Here is a 19,780-nt window from a genome sequence, read left to right as displayed (position 1 = left end):
ATTGTCAGTAGTACCCCCAAGGCGGGTTCTTGCTAGCATTCTTAGGAGGAAGGAATAGGACCTCCAAAGAGGGTTCTGGGTGGAACCTTTCACAGGTGGTGACAACTCTTTATGTTGGGTTCTATAGAATCCTCTGAAAGGGTTCAAAGTAGAGCCTTTATAAAAAGTTATACCTGGAACCAAAAGTGGTTCTCCTATGGGGACAGCCCGAAGAACCCGCTATGGTTCTATTTAAATCAGGAGAGACTTGTTTTATAATTGATTAATGATTTATTATACATGCATCAAATATCAAAAGTGCAACGTCTTTGGCGATTGGACTCCATCCTGAAGTAATATCAGCGAGGGTGGGATACTGAGGTCCAATAGGCCTAATCCCCCTGGAGTCCAGACACTGGTGGTGGTGAAAGGAGTTGCTGCAATCTGATGATGAATCAGGAGCATGACTGTGATGCTGACTGGAGGTGACTGGGGTGGAGGAGGGTCGCCTCCAATCAGCTGCACTCAAAAAAACGATTCAAGCCCTTCTTAAAGGTGACACATTTAAATCGTGTTTGATTAATTTAAATATATCAAGTTAAAAAATGAACACATATATATTTAATGGGTCTGACATAAAATGCATGAATACTTTCATTTATTAGATTTATTTAGGTTAGATGGTGTGTATCAACTCAAAATAAATGTGTTTAGTTGGGGGACTACCCCTTGCGCATGTGCCAGATCACGTGCTCTCAGTCGTCTTTCCCCCTTTCCGACTGCAGCAAGATTCAAACCGACCGTCCATTCTTTGGTAAGTAACTTTATATATTTTGTTGTAGTAGTTTAGACTGTACCTCGCTGTCAATGAAGGCTTCCATTCTGTAATAATGACCACAATGTGTGGAACAGACGTGATAACTTAGCCACACGACTGTTCCGTTTTTAATAAGATCGAAGGCAACACAGGCTAGCTAGCAAGCTAGGTAGCCAACGTGGTTAGCATGCGTCCCAGAGCAGCAGCGACCTCCAGTCCCGGCCGCTGCCGTCCCAGAGCAGCAGCGACCTCCAGTCCCGGCCGCTGCCGTCCCAGAGCAGCAGCGACCTCCAGTTCCCGCCGCTGCCGTCCCAGAGCAGCGAGCTCCAGTTCCTGCCGCAGCGAGCTCCAGTTCCTGCCGCCTCTACGCCGCAGCCCGCTCCAGTTCCTGCCGCCGCAGCGCCGCAGCCCGCTCCAGTTCCTGCCGCCGCAGCCAGCTCCAGTTCCTGCCGCCTCTACGCCGCAGCCCGCTCCAGTTCCTGCCGCCGCAGCGCCGCAGCCCGCTCCAGTTCCTGCCGCCGCAGCGCCGCAGCCCGCTCCAGTTCCTGCCGCCGCAGCCCGCTCCAGTTCCTGCCGCCGCAGCGCCAGCTCCAGTTCCTGCCGCCGCAGCTCCAGTTCCTGCCGCCGCAGCTCCAGTTCCTGCCGCCGCAGCTCCAGTTCCTGCCGCCGCAGTTCCAGTTCCTGCCGCCGCAGTTCCAGTTCCTGCCGCCGCAGCTCCAGTTCCTGCTGCCCCGTGGCCGGTCAGAGCCAGTCACCCCTCCTCCGGACCCCCTCCGCCCACCCTGGCCGGCCTTCTAGCTGGGGGCCATCCCTCCTCCGGACCCCCTCCGGCTGCCCTTTTTTGTGTCTGGTGGTACGTCTGGAATCCGTACCTTAAGGGGGGGGTACTGTCAGGATCCAGGATCCCTGTCTGACCTGACGTTCCATGGCCACACCCTTGAGTGTGCACAGCTGAGGACACTCCAGCTGATCACCTCCTGCTGCCTGACACACCAGACTCAGGGCCCACTAATGAGACTGCTGGCACTACATAAGCTCTGGCCCTGCAGTCTGGGGTTGTCAGGTCGTACTCTTTTTCACCCGCGTCAACCCTGTGGCGTCCTCTGCCCTCCTTGTGTGTATGGATTACACTCCGCCGCTCTGCCCTCCTTGTGTGACACGGACTACTCTCGCCGTCAAGCTGCCAGCCCTCCGGTGTCGAGCCACGGGCCTCACACCGTCGCTCTGCCACTCTGGTGTCGGACCACGGGCGCCACACCTTCACCCATTCAAAATAAAACCTGTTCATAGTAACTTCTGTCTCCTGTGGTCTTGCGTTTGGGTCCTACCTGCGAACTCCCACATAACAGTATCCTTGTTATTTATAATCTATAAGTTTGATTTAACTTTTGTAGCCCAAAAGTGGTCCAAGTTGCCTGTTTCTGCACATGATAACACATCATCGGCTATTCTTCAGTGTAAAGGAGTCCTTTTGTACTACCATCTGTACTGGTAGGAAAGAAAACAAAGCTGTATTGCTCTTGACAAACCAAAGTAGTGGGAATTTAGCACTTGCAATAGTGGTTATACATATCGATTGCAGGAAGTTTTGTGCTTTTTGGAAATGATAGTTTATGGTGAATGACTACACTGCAGTGTAATGATATTCCCTGTTTGGAGAGCAGTGCATAGCCTCCACCCTCATGGCGTCTCTGTTTGTGGCGCCAAGGGATTTGGGATAGCTTGGTATTTATTTTTCACCAGTTGTGGAGCTGTTACAAGACTGTTTTAATATTTAAAAACGATGAAAGATGCACTGTATAGATCCTTTTGGAATTGTTGTTGCTATCCTTTTCTGATCAGTGTTTTTGTAAAAAAAACAAATTATATTTAAAAAATGAAATGCAGGCTCTAGTATCATGGATGGTCAGATTTGTACCATATTTAATGTATTGAAGCATTTTCAATAAAAAACACTTGAACTAGGTTTTGTCTCATGTGTCTTAATTGGGGGTCAAATAAAAAAAAGTTGGCAAGTGCACTCAAACTTACTGACTGTTGTCAGCGTAATTGTGCGGTAGTTGTATTAGATTGTCAAGGAAAGCATTAGAATGTCAATGCTCTGGGCATGCACAGGAAATAGGCAGGTTGTTAATGAGTCCAGTAAAAGGTTGCTTTGCACAAATCTGTGAATTGAGGAATGAAATATGTGGAAACCAGTAGACAAGTTAAGTGTTGTGCTTTGAACATTTAATACTTTTTTTGCAGGAAGGTAGGAATCTGCTCTCACTGACTGTAGGTTAACCTGTGTCATAAGTCCATCACACCTGCAATCCACTTTTCATTACTGGCATACGATCAAATGCCGAGGATATTCTTCAAAGATCGAGAAAATCCTTATTTGATGCGCACTGTAACGCCAGAGGAAGAACATGGTCATTTTATTCAGCTGTCCGAGTAGAGAGGACTCGAAACGTACTTTCAAACTAAATGTTTTTTCAGTTGTACCACAGAAATGAAGATATACTCAGTGGTAATAAGTACAATTGTAGAGGTACTTGTACTTTACTTAAGTGATTATATTTCATGCTACTCTTTTCTCTCTACAGTACATTTCAGAGGCAAACTTTGCACTTTACTACTTCTGCAAATATTTCCCAAATTCTGATTATTCAAAATGTAATCAACAAATAAATGATTATTACAATAGATTAAGATGAGATGTTACTGAACCCCAGGGGGAATTCACAAGTTAAAATATAGATGAGTCTTTACCAGCTGCAACACTAAAGTGATGTTTAACCTTTGATGCCTCAATCATAATTAAATTTAAGAATATATATATGTATATGATTCTGGAATGGGCCATTCTGCATAAGGAGCACTTTAAGTATATTTTGATGCTAATAATTTTGTACTTTATCAAAGTAAAATTTTGAATGAATTTTACTGTTATCAAAGTATTTATATCATGTGCCATTATTATTTTTACTTAAGTAAATCTGAGTACTTCTTCCACCACTGGAAGTATTTTCCTTATTCACTCATTATTGCAGAAATTCTCAGAAAGTCTCAAGACAAAATGCTCCACACAACAATTTAATCAAATCAACCACAGACTAGAAAAAAAGAGCGCAAAGGCATTTTGTATTGAAGAGGAAAGACAAAAATGAGCAACAGGAAGTTTCTTTCCACTGGACGCTCAAATTTTAACATGTTTACAGTCAATGTAGAACACCTTCATGAGTTCAGTCAAGCTAAATGCGCTACACATCAGTACTGCACATGACATCATGTCTGTATCAGGTTATGTCAGCCAGCTAACTCGCAGCAATCAAATGAGCCATCGAGGTTTGACTCTTGACATACAGCGTAGGTACAACCAAAGTGTGCTTTGTATTTTCCCCCACTATTAATGAGGGTGTAGGTTGCACAGCAGTTCTTCAGTACAGATTGTATGATTTATTCAAGAGCAGAAAAACGCAGCTGAGCAACGAATCGTCATTTTAATTTGAAAGCACAGAATAAGGCGACCACTGAAAAAAACAAACCAACACCATGGGCAGTCCTTCAAAATGTACAATGTCAAATAAATTACAAATATATCAGTCAGTGCAGTGTAATATCTTACATAGGGTCCCCCAGGTATCAAACACATTGGACTTTTTTCTTAACAGTTGGCTTTGCTGCAAAAAAAGGCCCCTTTTGCATCCACACCGGTGCGGATATAATCAGTAGTTTCTTCTATTCAAATACAGATCTGTCTGCCACACACACAAAAAATATGAATATTGTAAAGACGTTATCTGTAAATAGGCTTCTCCTTGGCATTTAACTGAAGAAGGGCGTGTTCTGAAACTGATATTTTTCAAATTTTAATATCTATATCTATTAGGGGTGTAACGGTTCACAAAATTCACGGTTCAGTACGATACAGTGGAGCCACGGTTCGGTACGTTTCGGTACAGTAGAAAACTATAAATGCCAGAGAAATGTACTTGATTTTAAAATATATTTATTCATTACAACTAACATCATAAAGTTATTCTTTGACTTTGAACAATGATGGAACTATACCTGAGTGACCCGTCTTCTGGGGTGTCTTCTTAGCAACACATAAGCATAAAAAACAAAAACTGCTCCTTAATGTTATGTAGTATTGTTACTTACATCTTGCAAAAGAGATTTTCCATCTCAATGAGACTACCTGGTTAAATAAAGGTTTAAAAAAATAATAATCTTTTTTAAATTTATTCAAACGTATTGTTCGGTTCGTCATGCGTATCGAACCGTGAGCCTCGTACCGAACGGTTCAATACGAATATGCGTATTGTTACACCCCTAATATCTATCTATTAAGACCTTATAGTAAAATACTCAGACAGGTGGTTGTCATAATTCTAGGTATGAGCACTGAGCTCTTCATCAGTTTAAAAAAAGAACACCAGAGAGGTAAAACTACTATCAACACGATCTGGAAACCTTTCTGTTCACTGCTGGCGTCTTTTCCTTCTTGATTTGCAGGTTGGAAATGTTTTTTTACACTCAAAACTTGTTAACCTGTTTACATTTTCTCCGATTGAATTCACAGACAGCCCGCTCTCTTTTGACACAAAATTAATATTTGCCAATCAGCTTCAAATTAAACAAGTTACACCGCAGTGACGCAGACTAGCAAGAGCACACCAAATTTGACAATGGGCTCAGAAAAAAAGCCAGGCCAAAAAAATGCAAAAACTCTATTTCTCTAAAAATATAAAATGTTTCTTTTTCTCGAATGTGAATGAAGTGCGTGTGTCTCATTTACAGAGCGAGTGTTGAGTGCCGCTTTACCAAAGTCCACAGCAACTTAACACGGGACCGGCTGCTAGCTGTCTACGAACAGAGAATGTGAAGGAACTGAAAACGAGAATGCTTAAAAGACAGAACAGTTTCTGTTTACCAAACCGACTAATAAGGCCTACGCGGCACGGCAACAGAGGCTTCGTTTAGTTGTGCACATCCTAACGACACACAAAAAGCCATTCGCTTATGACTGCGGTAGCTGAAACGTTATTTAAGGACCATAAGAGTAAGACAGAAATGATGTCTGCTATTGGCGATGTACAACTATGAGTAGCTCCCGGCCACTTTCATTTGTCTCATTAACCCTCAGAGGAAAAACAAAAAAATGTGGAGACCCGTGTGTTAGACCCCAGGATTTAGCAGGGAATCGCATCGCCGCCGCCGACTACTACTGATGCGCTGTGTTTTGCGATGTACAACGAGAACAAGAACGAAGCTTGAAAGCAGAAAGAAAAAGTAAAGTGGAGGGTATCGTTGCTTCAAAAGCTTCCATTTACTGGCACCTGTGCTTCAAACAATCGGACTGAAGCAGCAGCTGCCATGATAAGTGTATTTCACTTGCGACAGGAGTTTGGTCCTGATTACTTCAGAGTGGACGACAGACAATTGATACAAACTGGACTGGACCACCTGGGTTACCGTGTTCATTTGCTCATGACTGATTTTATATTTTTTTGTTAATAAAATCCATCCTTAGTTCATCCATCACCTTCCCTCTCGGTGCATTTGAACACTCAGCGGGGACGAGTCAGAAGCGCAGCAGCATAAAGGCACTGTGTTGTTTCTACAAGCCAACAGAAATAAATCCAACAGAGCGTGTCGATGACCACTTTTTTTTTCTGTGTCCGAACAAAAAAACAAATCCAGGCAGGAAATGGAGGGCTGGTTGACCTCCAAACACCAATAAAAGTTTCACTGAAATCTGTCACACAGAGAATCCAGCGAGTCTCCGGTGGAGTCTCAACTGAGGGGGCAGAACCAAGAGCAAAGGTCACGCAGTAGTGAGTGAGGGCTCTGAGGGCAATCTTGTTAGTGGGTTTGTTCAACGCCCACACGGTCAACACACACACACACACACACACACACACACACACACACACACACACACACACACACACACACACACACACACACACACACACACACACACACACACACACACACACACACACACACACACACACACAGACTGAGCTCACACCTCACTCAGAATTATGAGGGAAAATAAATAAAAACATTGATGGAAATAAATATCAAAAGTTCATCGACAAAAGCTGCATTTCAAGGAACAGTTCATGTGAGAACGGTGCATACTTAGCTGCAGCCAGCAGCTGGTCAGATTAGCTTAGCATAAATCGGCGGGTCTTGCCAAGAAGAGCAGTGGGATTCAATTTTAAACTGTGCGTAGAGCGTCATAGTTTGAAGCCCAGGGCCACTGACCAAGCGTCGGTATTTGACAAGTTGGAAATCAGAATGTGTTAAAAAGAATTACAACACTGAATTTAGATCTCACATTAATAAAAGCTGTGCAAACAAAACACAAAAAAATGCATGTACCCACAGGAAGCTCTTTTGGAATAAATAAATACCGGTATGTGTTAAGTGCATCTACGTAAATGAGGGTCAGTATATCAGGATGTGGAACAAGGATGTTCAAGGTTTTGCAGGGAAATTTCCCCAGTGTGATATTTACATTGACCTCACAGTAACCCTTTCAAGTGTTGATATTTTTAGTTGAGTGTCTTCATGATGTGCCAAATTCTAAAAGAAACAATTCTGGTGTCTTGGTCTGGCCTCGATTCTTTGTAGAAAAGCCGCCAGGTTTGCACCGAGCACAAAGGCAAGCATGTGAACGACGTAGCTGCTTGTCCGTGCAAAAAAAAGAAGAAAAAAAGAAGAAAAAAAAGAAAAGAGGCCGAAAGGTTGTAAAGGAATGTTACACTTTTAACAACAGCTGAAAGTGTAACGCGGTAACAACAGCAGCCTCTCCAGACTCAGTGCACACGGACATTCACTCATCCTCCCGACAACAAAGATAGCCACTCAGTAGGGGAAAAAAAATCTCTGTGCTTGGTTCTGCTGTTTGTTTTGATCCACAACCAGCTAGAAAGGTCCAAGAAAGAATCAAGTTTGGTTTGGTTGGTTCCACTCAAATCCGTTTCATACACATTAAAAACTGTACAAAGGCGGTGGGGACGCCCGGCTGGAAAGCGTGGCCTCCACCTCCTAGTAGTTGACCTCATAGACGGTCGCCTTCTTATCTCCCGAGCCCGTAACAATGTACTTGTCGTCTATGGAGATGTCGCAGCTCAGCACGGAGGACGACTCCTTCGACTGTTGAGGGAACAAAAGAGGCAAGAACATGTGAAAAGTGCACTTGAGTACTATGGGGGGGAAAAAGCCCAGAGAGGGACAAAGGCCCACATGGACTTCTGCCCTCTCTGGGCTTTTTGAGTAAGTACATTGAGTCATGCACAAACAGGTGATGACTCATTTCTCCATCCAGTTCCGCAATGTTGTTTGTGTAAACAGTACATTTAGACTGCGCTGTATCTGGCGTTTATTCATGTTCTTGCGGTACATTCCTCCACACACTTACCTGGAATATGCTGGCTCCATACGGGGTTCTCCATGCGTTGAGCAGATTATCTTTTCCCGTGCTCACAAACCACTTACCTGCAGAGGACGACAAACCACATTAGTCAACGAAAAAACGACATGAAAATGCTCGATGTGAATATTATGCATTAAAACTATTCATAACAGCAGTGGTGCGAATTTGTGAAAGCTGCTGCACTTTTTTAAAATAAAAAGTTCAAATAGATTCACGAAGCCAAGGACCTACCAGGATCCTATTGACTCACAGTGTCTGGGAGACTGTCTGAGGTCAAATGTAGTATAGCCTGAGCTACTGTTTGGCAGGTTTTTTTTAGTGAAATGCTCTGAGTGAATATGAGTTCCCTCTGGTAAACAGTGTATATGTCAAGGGCTTTTATTGTGGAAAGTAACAACAGAAGGAGTGGGTCTGCGCTGCCTTTGTCGAGGTTGAAAGGAGTAATAAAGTTTGTCGTCTCGGTTCAGACTTCAGAGCCCCCGTGTTGTTGAACACTATAACGTAAGTTTTGAATTCGTCTGTTTGGTTGATGTCTATTCACATAAAAAAAATGTTGGGACATTTAACCTTTAAGTGATGACAATGTAAACATCGAAATCATTTTTGATGACATTTGTTCTGTAGATAATAACATACTGGTGCTTGTTGGTTGATTCCAGCTTAACCAGAAGTCTGAATCTTCACAACTAAAAAGTAATTATTGGCTTGCATTTTCTTGGACCATTATGATTTCTGGCTGTACAATGCTTCCTCTGACAGTCAACTTAATTTACATTGTACATTTTGTTATCCCGTCTCCTCCATGAAGCGAACACATTTAATCACATTCTCATATCCTTTACTCACTATTTAGCATTAACCTGCTACAAATTGTAATTTTTTCTGCTGCATAAGATCACTCCACATATGCTTAAGTTACAGTCGTCATCAATACACACAGAATTTGATGAACGAGTCACTTTCCCCAAGACTTGGAGCGTACGTTAATCGGTTTCCCTTCCCTTAAGCCCTTTTCAAAAAACACTGATAAGAACGTGTTTGTGATTCTTACCACAGTGAGCAAATCTGAGTGAGAGCACACAGCTCTCGTGCAGGTGGAGCTGGTACTTGTCAGGTTTGGTGACGTGCAGGACCTCCACGTTATTGTTCTCCATCCCGACTGCCAGCCACTCGCCCGTCGGACAGTATCCCAGTGAGAAGATCTGCAGAGAACAGTTATGGTATTTATACCTCTTGTAGTGTATATAAATACAAAACATAATCTCTTATTACCAGCCGCGACAGCGACGCTGGTATTGTTTTCACTTTGAGAGTCTGTGTTTGTCATCATGGTCCTGGAGACACCTACTGTAGCAGGAAGTACCACAGAGGTGGTTTGGAGTGCTTTGCCAGGTGTTTATATTTCTGTCTGTCTGTCTGTGGACAGATGTTGGCAACGCTGTAGAAATAGAATAGGAGTAGAACGAACGGTCTCATTCAAATCAACGTAGCAGGATGGTCAAAGTTGCGGCCATTTTTATGTGTACCGTTGCTAATGCCACCGTTGTAGCGGGCTAACTTCCACATGAACTTACGGCGAGTTGTTGACTCCCTGAGGCTTAGGTTTTGCAGTAATGACTCAAACGAGCAGCCGGGTGGAAATGTTATGACATCTTTGTTCGGCTCATTTTCTGTAACAAATATAGCATCAAAGCATGGTAGAATTAGCTAACTAGCTAGCTAACTAGCAGACAACTAGCTTGTTGGGTGTCGGAAGTCGGGGGTAGGATGTTGGGAAGGGGCCACCACCAGCCCCCTCCTTTACGCCCCAGGTCCTGATTGGCGTTGCGGCTAGTTTCAGCTCATCACAAGATGGTCTCTAGAATTGGTCTACTGTGTTTGTATGCAGGGGTGGCCACTGATATTAACATATCTATGGATGCTGGCAAACATCCGCTGCTGCGCTTTTCTACATCATCATCAGCATTTCATACTAATCTGTCAAAACAGATGGCTTTTTTTCAGTTTCTAAAATCATATTAGCTATGCAACATATCCTGCCAGCAGCAATTATGTATCATGAAATGAGCTGGGTGAATGATTGAGTCAATTCTCATTTTTGAAACAAATCACAACAATATTTTTTCAAGATGATGAAGATGCCTGATGGCATTATAAAGCTGGTAACACTATTTTATTTTTTACTTTGCCATATCGCTGGTGTTCAAATTGCTGAAGCTGTTTTTTCACAGGGGGGGGGGGGGGGGGGGGTACTGAGATATTATTGAAGAGCGTTTGCACTCTATTGGCCATGTCGCTCCCCGTCTGCTCTGTACTCTCTGAGCTCTCTTTAATGCACACCCACCTCCTGCCTGTGCACATGAAGATTGTGAAATGGGCCATTTTTAAGGAAAATTGCAGTAATGGTCTATTATTGCCGCTCTTCTCCTGACCCGAAAAAAACCAACTAAATATCTAACTGCCAGTGTTATTAGCGTTAAAGGTATTTGAGCACAGTGCAGAAAACCAGAGCTCAGTCTGGCCTTTATGGTGGGGTTAAACGTTCTAAACGAAGCTTGTAAATTACTGCAATGAAGCAAAAACCAGAGTGTAATCACACAAACTGTGACTTGTCCTGAGACGCAGACTTTTCAACAAATAATAAAAAAGTGCTGCAAAAGCAAACCTAAATGCAACATACACCTGCGAACTAATTCCATTCTTCTGCGACACAGACTATCATCCATGTCCACATTTAGCGTGCACACAGCAGTTCGAGCTGGAGCTCTTATAACAATGGTAGGTGGAGTTGCAGCACGAATGGAAATAGTTGCGCTTGTATGTTAGAAAAAGCGTTTTTGTGTACCTGGGAGGTGAAGTCGTGCTGCTGCAGCTGTCGTCCCTCCCTCAGGTCCCAGGACCGCACGGTGTTGTCCAGGCCTCCAGTCCACAGCTTGGTCCCATCATTGGAGATGTCTATGCAGCTGGCTCCATCGGTGTGGCCCTGGAACTGCCTGCAGATTGACATCAAAATCAAAAAGGACACCCGTGAAGTTTGCTGGACATCATCCACGCGGATGCAAACCTCATAATAGATCTATAGATGTTTGGGGCCTTTCTAGTTGGGCCCCCATGCCCAGGTTGCCCACCCTGCCTAACGTCAAAGTCTGTCCCTGGTGTTTTTCAGAGGTAGACCATCTTTTGTGGACTTCTGGACTGTGGACTCTGACAATATGCGACAATTCCAAAATGTGTGTTTCTCCCTCACACATTTGCCCCCCCCCCCCCTTCCCCAGCTCCATACCTAACCAGCGTCTGGTTGTGCAGATCCCACACGGCTATGTTTCCGTCGGAGCAGCAGGAGAAGCAGACCTTGGAGTCGGGGCTGATGGCCAGAGCGTAGCACGCTGGCGCGGACGAAGTCAGCTCTGCCTTGATCCGCGGTGTCGGCGTAGCCAAATCCCAGATTGACAGAGTACTTGCCTCGCCCCCGACGATGAGAGTCCGCCCGTCAGGAAGTAGCCGACAGGAGCGGATGTAGTTGTCTCTGTTCTGATATGACAGATGCACGGAGGTAGTTTTGTCATTAAAACAGCAGCGATGCATAAGATAGTTACATGCTCTGCGTTTTAACCATGTATGAGGAAGCACTGCGTGCACATAAGGGGTCACCGCACACTCACGAGACAGTCCAGCTGGGACACGGGGGTCTTGTTTCCCGGGTGACTGATGTCCCACACCTTGACGCAGCCCTTGCCGCCAGTGTAGACGTGACGCGTCGGGTTGCTGATGGTGACGGCGCACACTACATCCCCGTGGGCGAGGGTGTTGATCTGGCGCGCGTGGCGCGGGATGCCGGGGCCGATGAGCGCGTCCGGGGGGAAAGGCACGGGCTGCATTTGTCCGTCGGCGCTCACGTGAAAGGAGTAGGCTCTGGAGGGAAGAAAGGGGGAAATAAGGGGGAAAGGTACGTGCAAAATGTGACTTGTTAAAAAAAAAAAAAAAACATATAGATTTATTAACATACGGTTTTCCCCCAGGAATGCCTGACAGGTTAGGGGGAAGGCCAGGGACACGTATGTGGTGGTGAGGATCAAATCCCACCTAGAGAATATGAGAAAGAGTTTAGAATACAATCCAACCATGAACAAAAAAATTATACCAAAACTGGAGCTATTGTAGCTGGTATCATGAGAAGGGTCTGTGTCTCTGAATAAAAACCGACTCAGCAGAGAAGCTGATTGCAGGTTCTGACAAATACAATATAGTTGGTGATATGAACCCAGACATTCCGTCATATTGTTTTAATTTTGATGTTTTCCCCTGCAAATTACCCAATTAGTACTGACTGAGCATCCAACCAAAGATAACAGTTCTGCAAGTCACCCAATGAAATAATACACCCTCACTTGCAGTACATTTCTCTCTATGATTAGTACCGGGTTTTTTTAAATACATTTCTTCTGATCACACTGATCACTTTTGTGTTTCCGTTCATTCACTGGTTTTTATTTTATTATAGTTTTTTTTATGTTTTAACTATGCTTTTTACCATGTTTTTACTATGTACTGGCTCTGTGGCACTCTGAGATTTAAAAAAAAAAAAATGAAAAGTGCGTTACAAATAAAATACATTATTATTATTATTATTAGCAGTTGTAAATCCAGCCAAAAAAAAAATAATCACATTTAAAATTGTCATAATTAGAATGAGCAGCAAAAGCAGGGAATTAGAATAGAATTCTTAAACAACACAATGTATTATTTAATTTTGCCCTGTGTAAAGGAACAGTTTGGATCTATTGGCAGAAATTGAGTACAAAATTAATAATTATGTTTTCGTTGGTGTATAATCACCTGAATATAAGAATTGTTGGCTTTCCATTACCTCAGAATGAGCTGTTTATATCTACATGTCCTTAGACATGTAGATATAACGCCAAACGCTTGGCTCGCAGGAGAAGTTTCAGTTGGTTGCAGTCTGCAACCTCACCACTAGATGCCACCAAATCCAACATACTGCAGCTTTAAAGGTTCTCTGTACAATATTCTGAGCATTAATACTATAGTATATATTGGCTATGTAAAGATATAGTGGAGTAATGTCTAACTGAGCAGAGAATGAAGTCGCTCTCCCTCTGTGCGTGCCGTAATCCGAGCTTCTCCTTGCTTTGTTTACATTGCTGGCCTCCCTTGCCTTTTAGTGCATGTGAACGTGCCCCGCTGGTTAGCTGCACTACTCTCATATGGCGGTTACAGCTATAATAATAAGAATAATGTATTTTATTTGTAACGCACTTTTCATTTTTTTTTTTAAATCTCAGAGTGCCACAGAGCCAGTACATAGTAAAAACATAGTAAAAAGCATAGTTAAAAACTATAATAAAATAAAAACCAGTGAATGAACAGAAACACAAAAGAAATAACTGACAGTGACTTAGGTCAGAAAGGCTTTCCTGAATAAAAAGGTTTTTAGGCCAGTCTTAAAAGAGACCAGTGTCTGTGTTGCCCTTAGATGGTCAGGGAGACTGTTCCATAGGCGTGGAGCTGCCGAGCCAAAGGCCCGGTCGCCCATGGTGCGGAGCTTGGTGCTGGGGACCCAGAGAAGCGAGCTGTTTGATGATCTGAGGGTGCGGGTGGAGATTTGGGGAGTGATGAGATCTTGTAAGTAGGGAGGTGCATGTCCATTTATGCATTTATGTGTGAGTAGTAGGACTTTGTAATCAATCCGGAATAAGACAGGGAGCCAGTGTAGGGAGTGCAGAATGGGTGTTATGTGCTCATACTTCCGGACTCTCATCAGGAGCTGACAACGGCATCAACCGATGGCGTTATAGCGGAAGTGTAGCGCCCACCCTCGAGTTCCTCCTCAGGTAAACATCGTTAGCTCTGTCAGTACTTGTAGTTCGCACTGTTAGCACTATTAGCTCTGTCAGCACTTGTAGTTTGCACTGTATGCACTGTTAGCACTGTTAGCCGCCGGCTCAACCGTCGCCATGTTGAGAGCCGTGTGGAGGCAATAGATATAGTCTGAATTTCGTATTGAGCACCTTTAAATTGTTACTAATTTTTTTGATTGTTTTGTTTACCAGCCCTTGGCAGGTATTCATATTCATATTCAGACTGTTGGTACTTGTTAGTACTTGTTGGTACTCATTTATTTGATTGTTTTGTTTACCAGCCCTTGGCAGGTATTCATATTCATATTCAGACTGTTGGTACTTGTTAGTACTCTTGTACTTGTGTGTGTTCGGGTACCACTTGTGTGCGTCCGTAAGCTGCCACTGCAGCGGCGGCCACCGCGCTCATCTGAGGAGAAATGTTGTGCAGGCCGGTGTAGGCTGCCCCGGCTCCGCTGAGGTCTCCGTTCATGCCCGGATGGGGAACCAATCCAAACGGACTGGGGTACGGGCAGGGCACCGCCAGCGGCGTATGAAGACCAGGAGCTACAAAGACAAAAACACCATCTCATACAAGTTGCAACATTTGAGTCAGAGCTAACATGAGAAGTGTTATACTCCATTTGCAACGCTCACCCAGCGTCTCGACTCCTGGGGGTTTTCCCGGTGCGGACCTCAGGCCCGGGGTGGAGGTGCTGCTTGGCGTCGGGGCATCTGAGTGGGAGGTGGGGGTGCTGGACTTGGACACGGGCGTCGTGGACTTCTCATTCTACAGCGCAAGAAAGGTTTAAACACTAGGCTAAACATTGCTTTGCAGGAGGAACAGACACGCAGCCGTTTACAAATTCAATATCAAAGCAGAACTATTAAATAATACATGAACTACTCATGCTGTGACTGAGTTTATGACCCATAAAATGTATATTCTGTAAAAATGTATTATGTGTTGAGTGCTTCCTGCACCTGCTATAATCCAGGGTTTATCATCTTTTTACAAACTGAATTTTTGCCCAGTTACTAAAAATAGAGAACTACCCTGAGAAATGACGAACAGGAAGATCAGTGGGCTATAATTTCCCTCGATGACTCACCAAATTAATCTCTTTGGATTTGGAAGAAGGCGTGCTGCTGGAGGAGGCGATGGAGGACGGACTCAGCGGATCGTCCTTCTTCGTCAGGCGACTCTTGTCCAATCCGTTCTCCCTAGGCGAGTGGGCAGGACTTCCTCTGGGAGACGTTGGATCCTGCGGCGGTGAGCACAAGCAAGGATGAGAGCAGAAAGGTGAATTTTAATGTTCTTTCTTTCTTTCTTTCTTTCTCTTTCAAAACAAAAGACGCCACGCCGCTGAACCGCGCCGTACCTCGTTGGAGACATCCACCACCAAGTTGTCGTCGCTCTTCTCTCCGTCACTTTCCTGATGGACACAGAGGACACGCACGTGACTTTCACTCTGTGGTGAAAACGATTTTGGAACAAGATTTACACAAACTAATACAGTGAAAACACATGCATTTCTTGTGTGGAGCATGTGTTTTTTTTATGGATAAAATAGATGAAAACTTGAACTCTGCCACTGTGTGTCCACTTTCTCAGGTGTCATAGGAAAAACCATCAACCTATATTCTCCAACAGTAGAAATGCAGATAATCTGTGCTTTTTTCAAATTCATTCCATTTATTTGATAGTACATGAAATAGAAATTGCATGTATGTTAATAAAGAGGGTGATCATACAATACAATATTTAATTAAATGCTCTAAAAGAAGACCACAAAGACAATTTTAGTCGTTCCTCTGACATTACTCCTTTTGTATTTTTGCAAGTTTTTAATGATCAGATAAAGTGGACCTAATGGTTCCATTGTGTATCCACCAGATGGCTCGTTTGGCTAAAGAACAAGTTGTAAACTGCAACAAGCTGAGTTCAAATCCAAGCTACACCCTTTGACGTGTCAGTTCTCTCTCTCACTGTGTTCTCCAAAGAGAAAAAAAAGAGTGGGTTTGAATGTGGCTCATGTGAGGGAAAATGTGTCAGGCTGCCCTTGTTTTGTTGTTGAATTTGTATTTTTCTCTAAAAATCTGAAAACTTGAGCCCAGACAAAATTTTTGCCAAAAGTGATGCAAATGTAGCTATGAACACAAAACAATCAACTAAAGAACTTCTGCCTTTTCAATATGTTACCGTCAGAAATAACACATTGAAATAAACTACATTAACCCCTCGTGGTTGTAGGCCTCCGCCAACCAGTAGAGTTGCAGTTTACATCCATGTCTGTCCAAAATGTCACTACATTTTATCCTCTTGAAATTGAAATCAACCCCCGGATCTGAAAAGTGACGCAAACGCAAAAGTACCTTAAACCTGCATTCTTTCTAATGGACATCAGGTTGCTGGTTGCAAAAATAAGTCGGATTGTATAGAAGTCTATGAGAAAATGACGCTACTTCTCACTTGATTTATCGCTAGTTACAAGTCTCCTTCAATATGTCATGATATTCTTTTATTGCATTATGGTCCATTTAGAGTAAACTAGACAATAAAGCAGGGTATGCTTTAGGGCGTGGTTACCTTGTGATTGAAGGGTTGTGACCTCGGCATGGTCCGGTGTGCAAGTTGTTTCGTATGACTTTAATCCTTTCACAGTGTTTTTTCACTTCATGAAAGTCAATTGTAACATTTTCTGGTCGCCTAAAAATATCTTATTCAGCGTTCGGTTGTACGTAGCGCCAATCTGTCATGTTACTTCTGGTTGCAAAAAGCCAGGGCCACGCCAACGGCCAAAAACCAAGATGGCGAGGGCCAAAAACCAAAATGTCGATGGCCAAAAACCAAGACAGCTACAGCCAAAATGACGACCTCGAGGCATCAAAACGGCATTCCACACACCAATGGATGATGCCACAGTGACTACGTCCACTTCTTATTTATAAAGTCCATGACAAATTCAGAAAAGGTAACATTTATGTTGACTCACATAGCGCGTAGGGGCCAACTCCTTCTCATCTGTCTTCTGTTTCTTGCTGTCGGAGGAGTAGTCGCTCGAACTCCTGTGCTTCTCGCGGTTACGAAAACTGGCCGAGGGAGACACGGATGAGCTCTGGAAGAGACAAGAAACCAGATACTTGTTAAAAAATACCCTTTCCTCTTCAATTCAAAAGACATGAGTGTCTAAAATGTCTCATGCATGCCGTGTGTTCATTTATATATATTACAAATACGGCAATATGGCGGCAACATATTGCTTTACCTTAACGACACCAAAACATGTCTACAACTGTGTGTTTTTATTCAATGTTTTTTACCGCCTGTTTTGAACGTCTTCCAGGCTCTCGAGAGGTAACTGTCAAATCATCTGTTCACTCGTGTTTGTTAAAACAGCTTCAAAAAGCAAAATTAAAAGAAATGGTTGATTAAAAATGTAGGCGTGTTACGGACACGCCGTCGTGGTTTGAACTCTGCGGCATTAATTTATTTAAAAAAACCTGGGGCAGGGGTTCCATAGATGTCTCTCTTTTCTTAATCAAATTTAAACACCATCGCTGAAGGATTCATCCTCTTTGAGAGGCAAAGATCAAAATAAGGTCAACTAAACATTGCCCCCCCCTCCCTCTCTCCCTCTATCGCTCGGGCCCCGTCCCTACTGATCTCTCTCCCCCACCCTCTCTCTCATTGGGAAGTTGTCCTTACCCGGCGGCCAGAGAGAAGAAAAAAAAAAAAAAAAAGCAGGACCTTTAGGTCGACCTTTCTACTAACTCACGCTCGCAACCTTTACTGCTGCCCTTTGCCGTGCTGCAAGTGTCGATGACGAAGATTCCATGGGGGGGTTGCGGTGTTGGGCGGGCGGTCGTCCGGCACTTGTACCTGTTTACATTTCAGTGTGTGCAAATAATGTCGACATGTGAGTGTGTGTGTGTACAGGTGTCTCTCCTTGAGTGAGACAGAGCAGTTTGAGTCCCCCCCCCACCTCTCGCTCTCTCTCTCTCCAGACTGATTAGATTAATTAGCCTGCAAATTAGCTCTTTTTGAATAAAATATCAAGGCAAATTGATTTAGCTGCGGAGACAAGCGGAGGCCTCCTTTCCGGCAGTACAAGCGCCGCGAGTGTGGCGATGAACCGCAGCGGGCGGGACTTGGGAGAGAGCAATTCATTTACCGGCACATCATAATTATATTTGCCTCCCTTTTTGAAATTGATTCCGCACGTCCCCGATAATGACACCTGTAACCTTCACTGTTTCGCTCAATTACAGTTCAGCATTAAACTTTGGTGTCTCTGTCTCGTAGTGAGAGGCCCAGAATGACCGAGCGTCTCATAAGGCGGTCCATGAAGGCCAAGGCCAGTAGTCCTCAAAGATAGAAGCTGGGGCTACGTTACATATCAAAATAACTAATTTGAAGGGGATAAAGTCAGTGAAAAACTGAAAATCTGTACGATTTCCAGCATCATCATGACATTCTGTACTTTTACCGTGTAGCTGCGCGTTTTTTATGCTTTATCTTTCCAGGGGAAGACATTGTAATCAATGTTCCCTCTAAGCTGCGCGCTTGAGCAATCGCGCACTGCTCGCACATTCTCAGCGCACAAGAAAATATATGCAGCGCATAAAATAAAATTCAACATAAACGTATTAATTAATATCTAATATTAGTCCTAATCTTATCTAATCAATTAAACCAATGATAATAATAATAATAATAATAATTTTTGTTTTCTGTACTATTTTGCGACGTAACTCAGTGAGTGACAGGTGTCCAGCCAATGATACGATTCGGTTCACTTACGCTACGCAGCCAATCATAGCATTGACACTATTGCCCTGCCCATTCGCGCCGTGCAGGTTAGCTAGCTATCAACAGTGCGCGGAGTTACGAGACGCAAATGCTAACCCCTTATCATGGCGAAACGAACGGGCAGCGACACATCCACTCACCAAGCCATTGGAAAAAAGAAATGTGGTTCTTTTAAGATGGAATGGCTGTCGGAGTATGTTCAAATAGAAGAACAAGCGGTGAAACTGGGTGAGATTTTCTTGAAGTGGCACATTTGGACCAGCTGATGCGCATAAAGTCAAAGCAAGAAGCAGACGAAGCCATCAACCTGGACAAAGTGTACAACCATTGGAGAAGTGAGAAGGACAGACGTGAAAAATAAGGTAAAATTTAAGTCAGATTTGTGCATATTCTAGTGACATTTATTAAGATTTTTTACTTATGGATATTAATCATTAAATTATGTTACTACTAGATAATTTATGGGTAGTAGAAATGATAATAAAAAACTGAGTAATTACATATTTTACAGACAGAGTTACAGGAATTTACACTGTATCACAAGCTACAGCACACGTCATTGTGCAAAATGTGAATGTTTTAATGTGAACAAAATGTTATGTCTGAAAGGTGTATATGTATCATTTCTTCCACAACAGGACCCTCACACAGGCCAAAGCAAGACTCTTCCCATGGCCAAAGCAGGACTCTTCTCATGGCCAAAGCAGGACTCTTCTCATGGCCAAGCAGGACTCTTCCCATGGCCAAAGCAGGACTCTTCTCATGGCCAAGCAGGACTCTTCCCATGGCCAAAGCAGGACTCTTCTCATGGCCAAAGCAGGACTCTTCTCATGGCCAAGCAGGACTCTTCCCATGGCCAAAGCAGGACTCTTCCC

General features: G+C 43.6%; 1 protein-coding gene across 12 annotated transcripts in view; it reads right to left on the bottom strand.

Moving 5' to 3' along the window:
- Positions 1-7,472: 7,472 nt before the first annotated feature.
- LOC306779248 (transducin-like enhancer protein 4) overlaps positions 7,473-19,780 on the bottom strand; it is a gene marked incomplete at its 5' end in the record, with an annotated part of 42,531 nt that continues 30,223 nt past the window's right edge. For 9 of the 12 annotated variants that reach the window (XM_079271079.1, XM_079271084.1, XM_079271085.1 and 6 more), the window contains 12 exons: positions 7,473-7,954; positions 8,220-8,296; positions 9,286-9,436; positions 11,080-11,227; positions 11,518-11,765; positions 11,897-12,146; positions 12,241-12,317; positions 14,472-14,659; positions 14,750-14,882; positions 15,205-15,357; positions 15,475-15,528; positions 17,089-17,211. In XM_079271079.1, the coding sequence (XP_079127205.1) occupies positions 7,847-7,954; positions 8,220-8,296; positions 9,286-9,436; positions 11,080-11,227; positions 11,518-11,765; positions 11,897-12,146; positions 12,241-12,317; positions 14,472-14,659; positions 14,750-14,882; positions 15,205-15,357; positions 15,475-15,528; positions 17,089-17,211 (1,710 nt within the window). In that variant the 3' untranslated portion in view covers positions 7,473-7,846. The remainder of the gene's footprint in view (positions 7,955-8,219; positions 8,297-9,285; positions 9,437-11,079; positions 11,228-11,517; positions 11,766-11,896; positions 12,147-12,240; positions 12,318-14,471; positions 14,660-14,749; positions 14,883-15,204; positions 15,358-15,474; positions 15,529-17,088; positions 17,212-19,780) is intronic. The other 3 variants (XM_079271080.1, XM_079271082.1, XM_079271081.1) reach the window with 2 other exon arrangements.

Source organism: Melanostigma gelatinosum (genome assembly GCF_949748355.1).
Source record: "Melanostigma gelatinosum genome assembly, chromosome: 6".
In the NCBI taxonomy this organism is placed as follows: domain Eukaryota; kingdom Metazoa; phylum Chordata; class Actinopteri; order Perciformes; family Zoarcidae; genus Melanostigma; species Melanostigma gelatinosum.
This window is presented reverse-complemented; position numbering and strand designations above follow the sequence as displayed.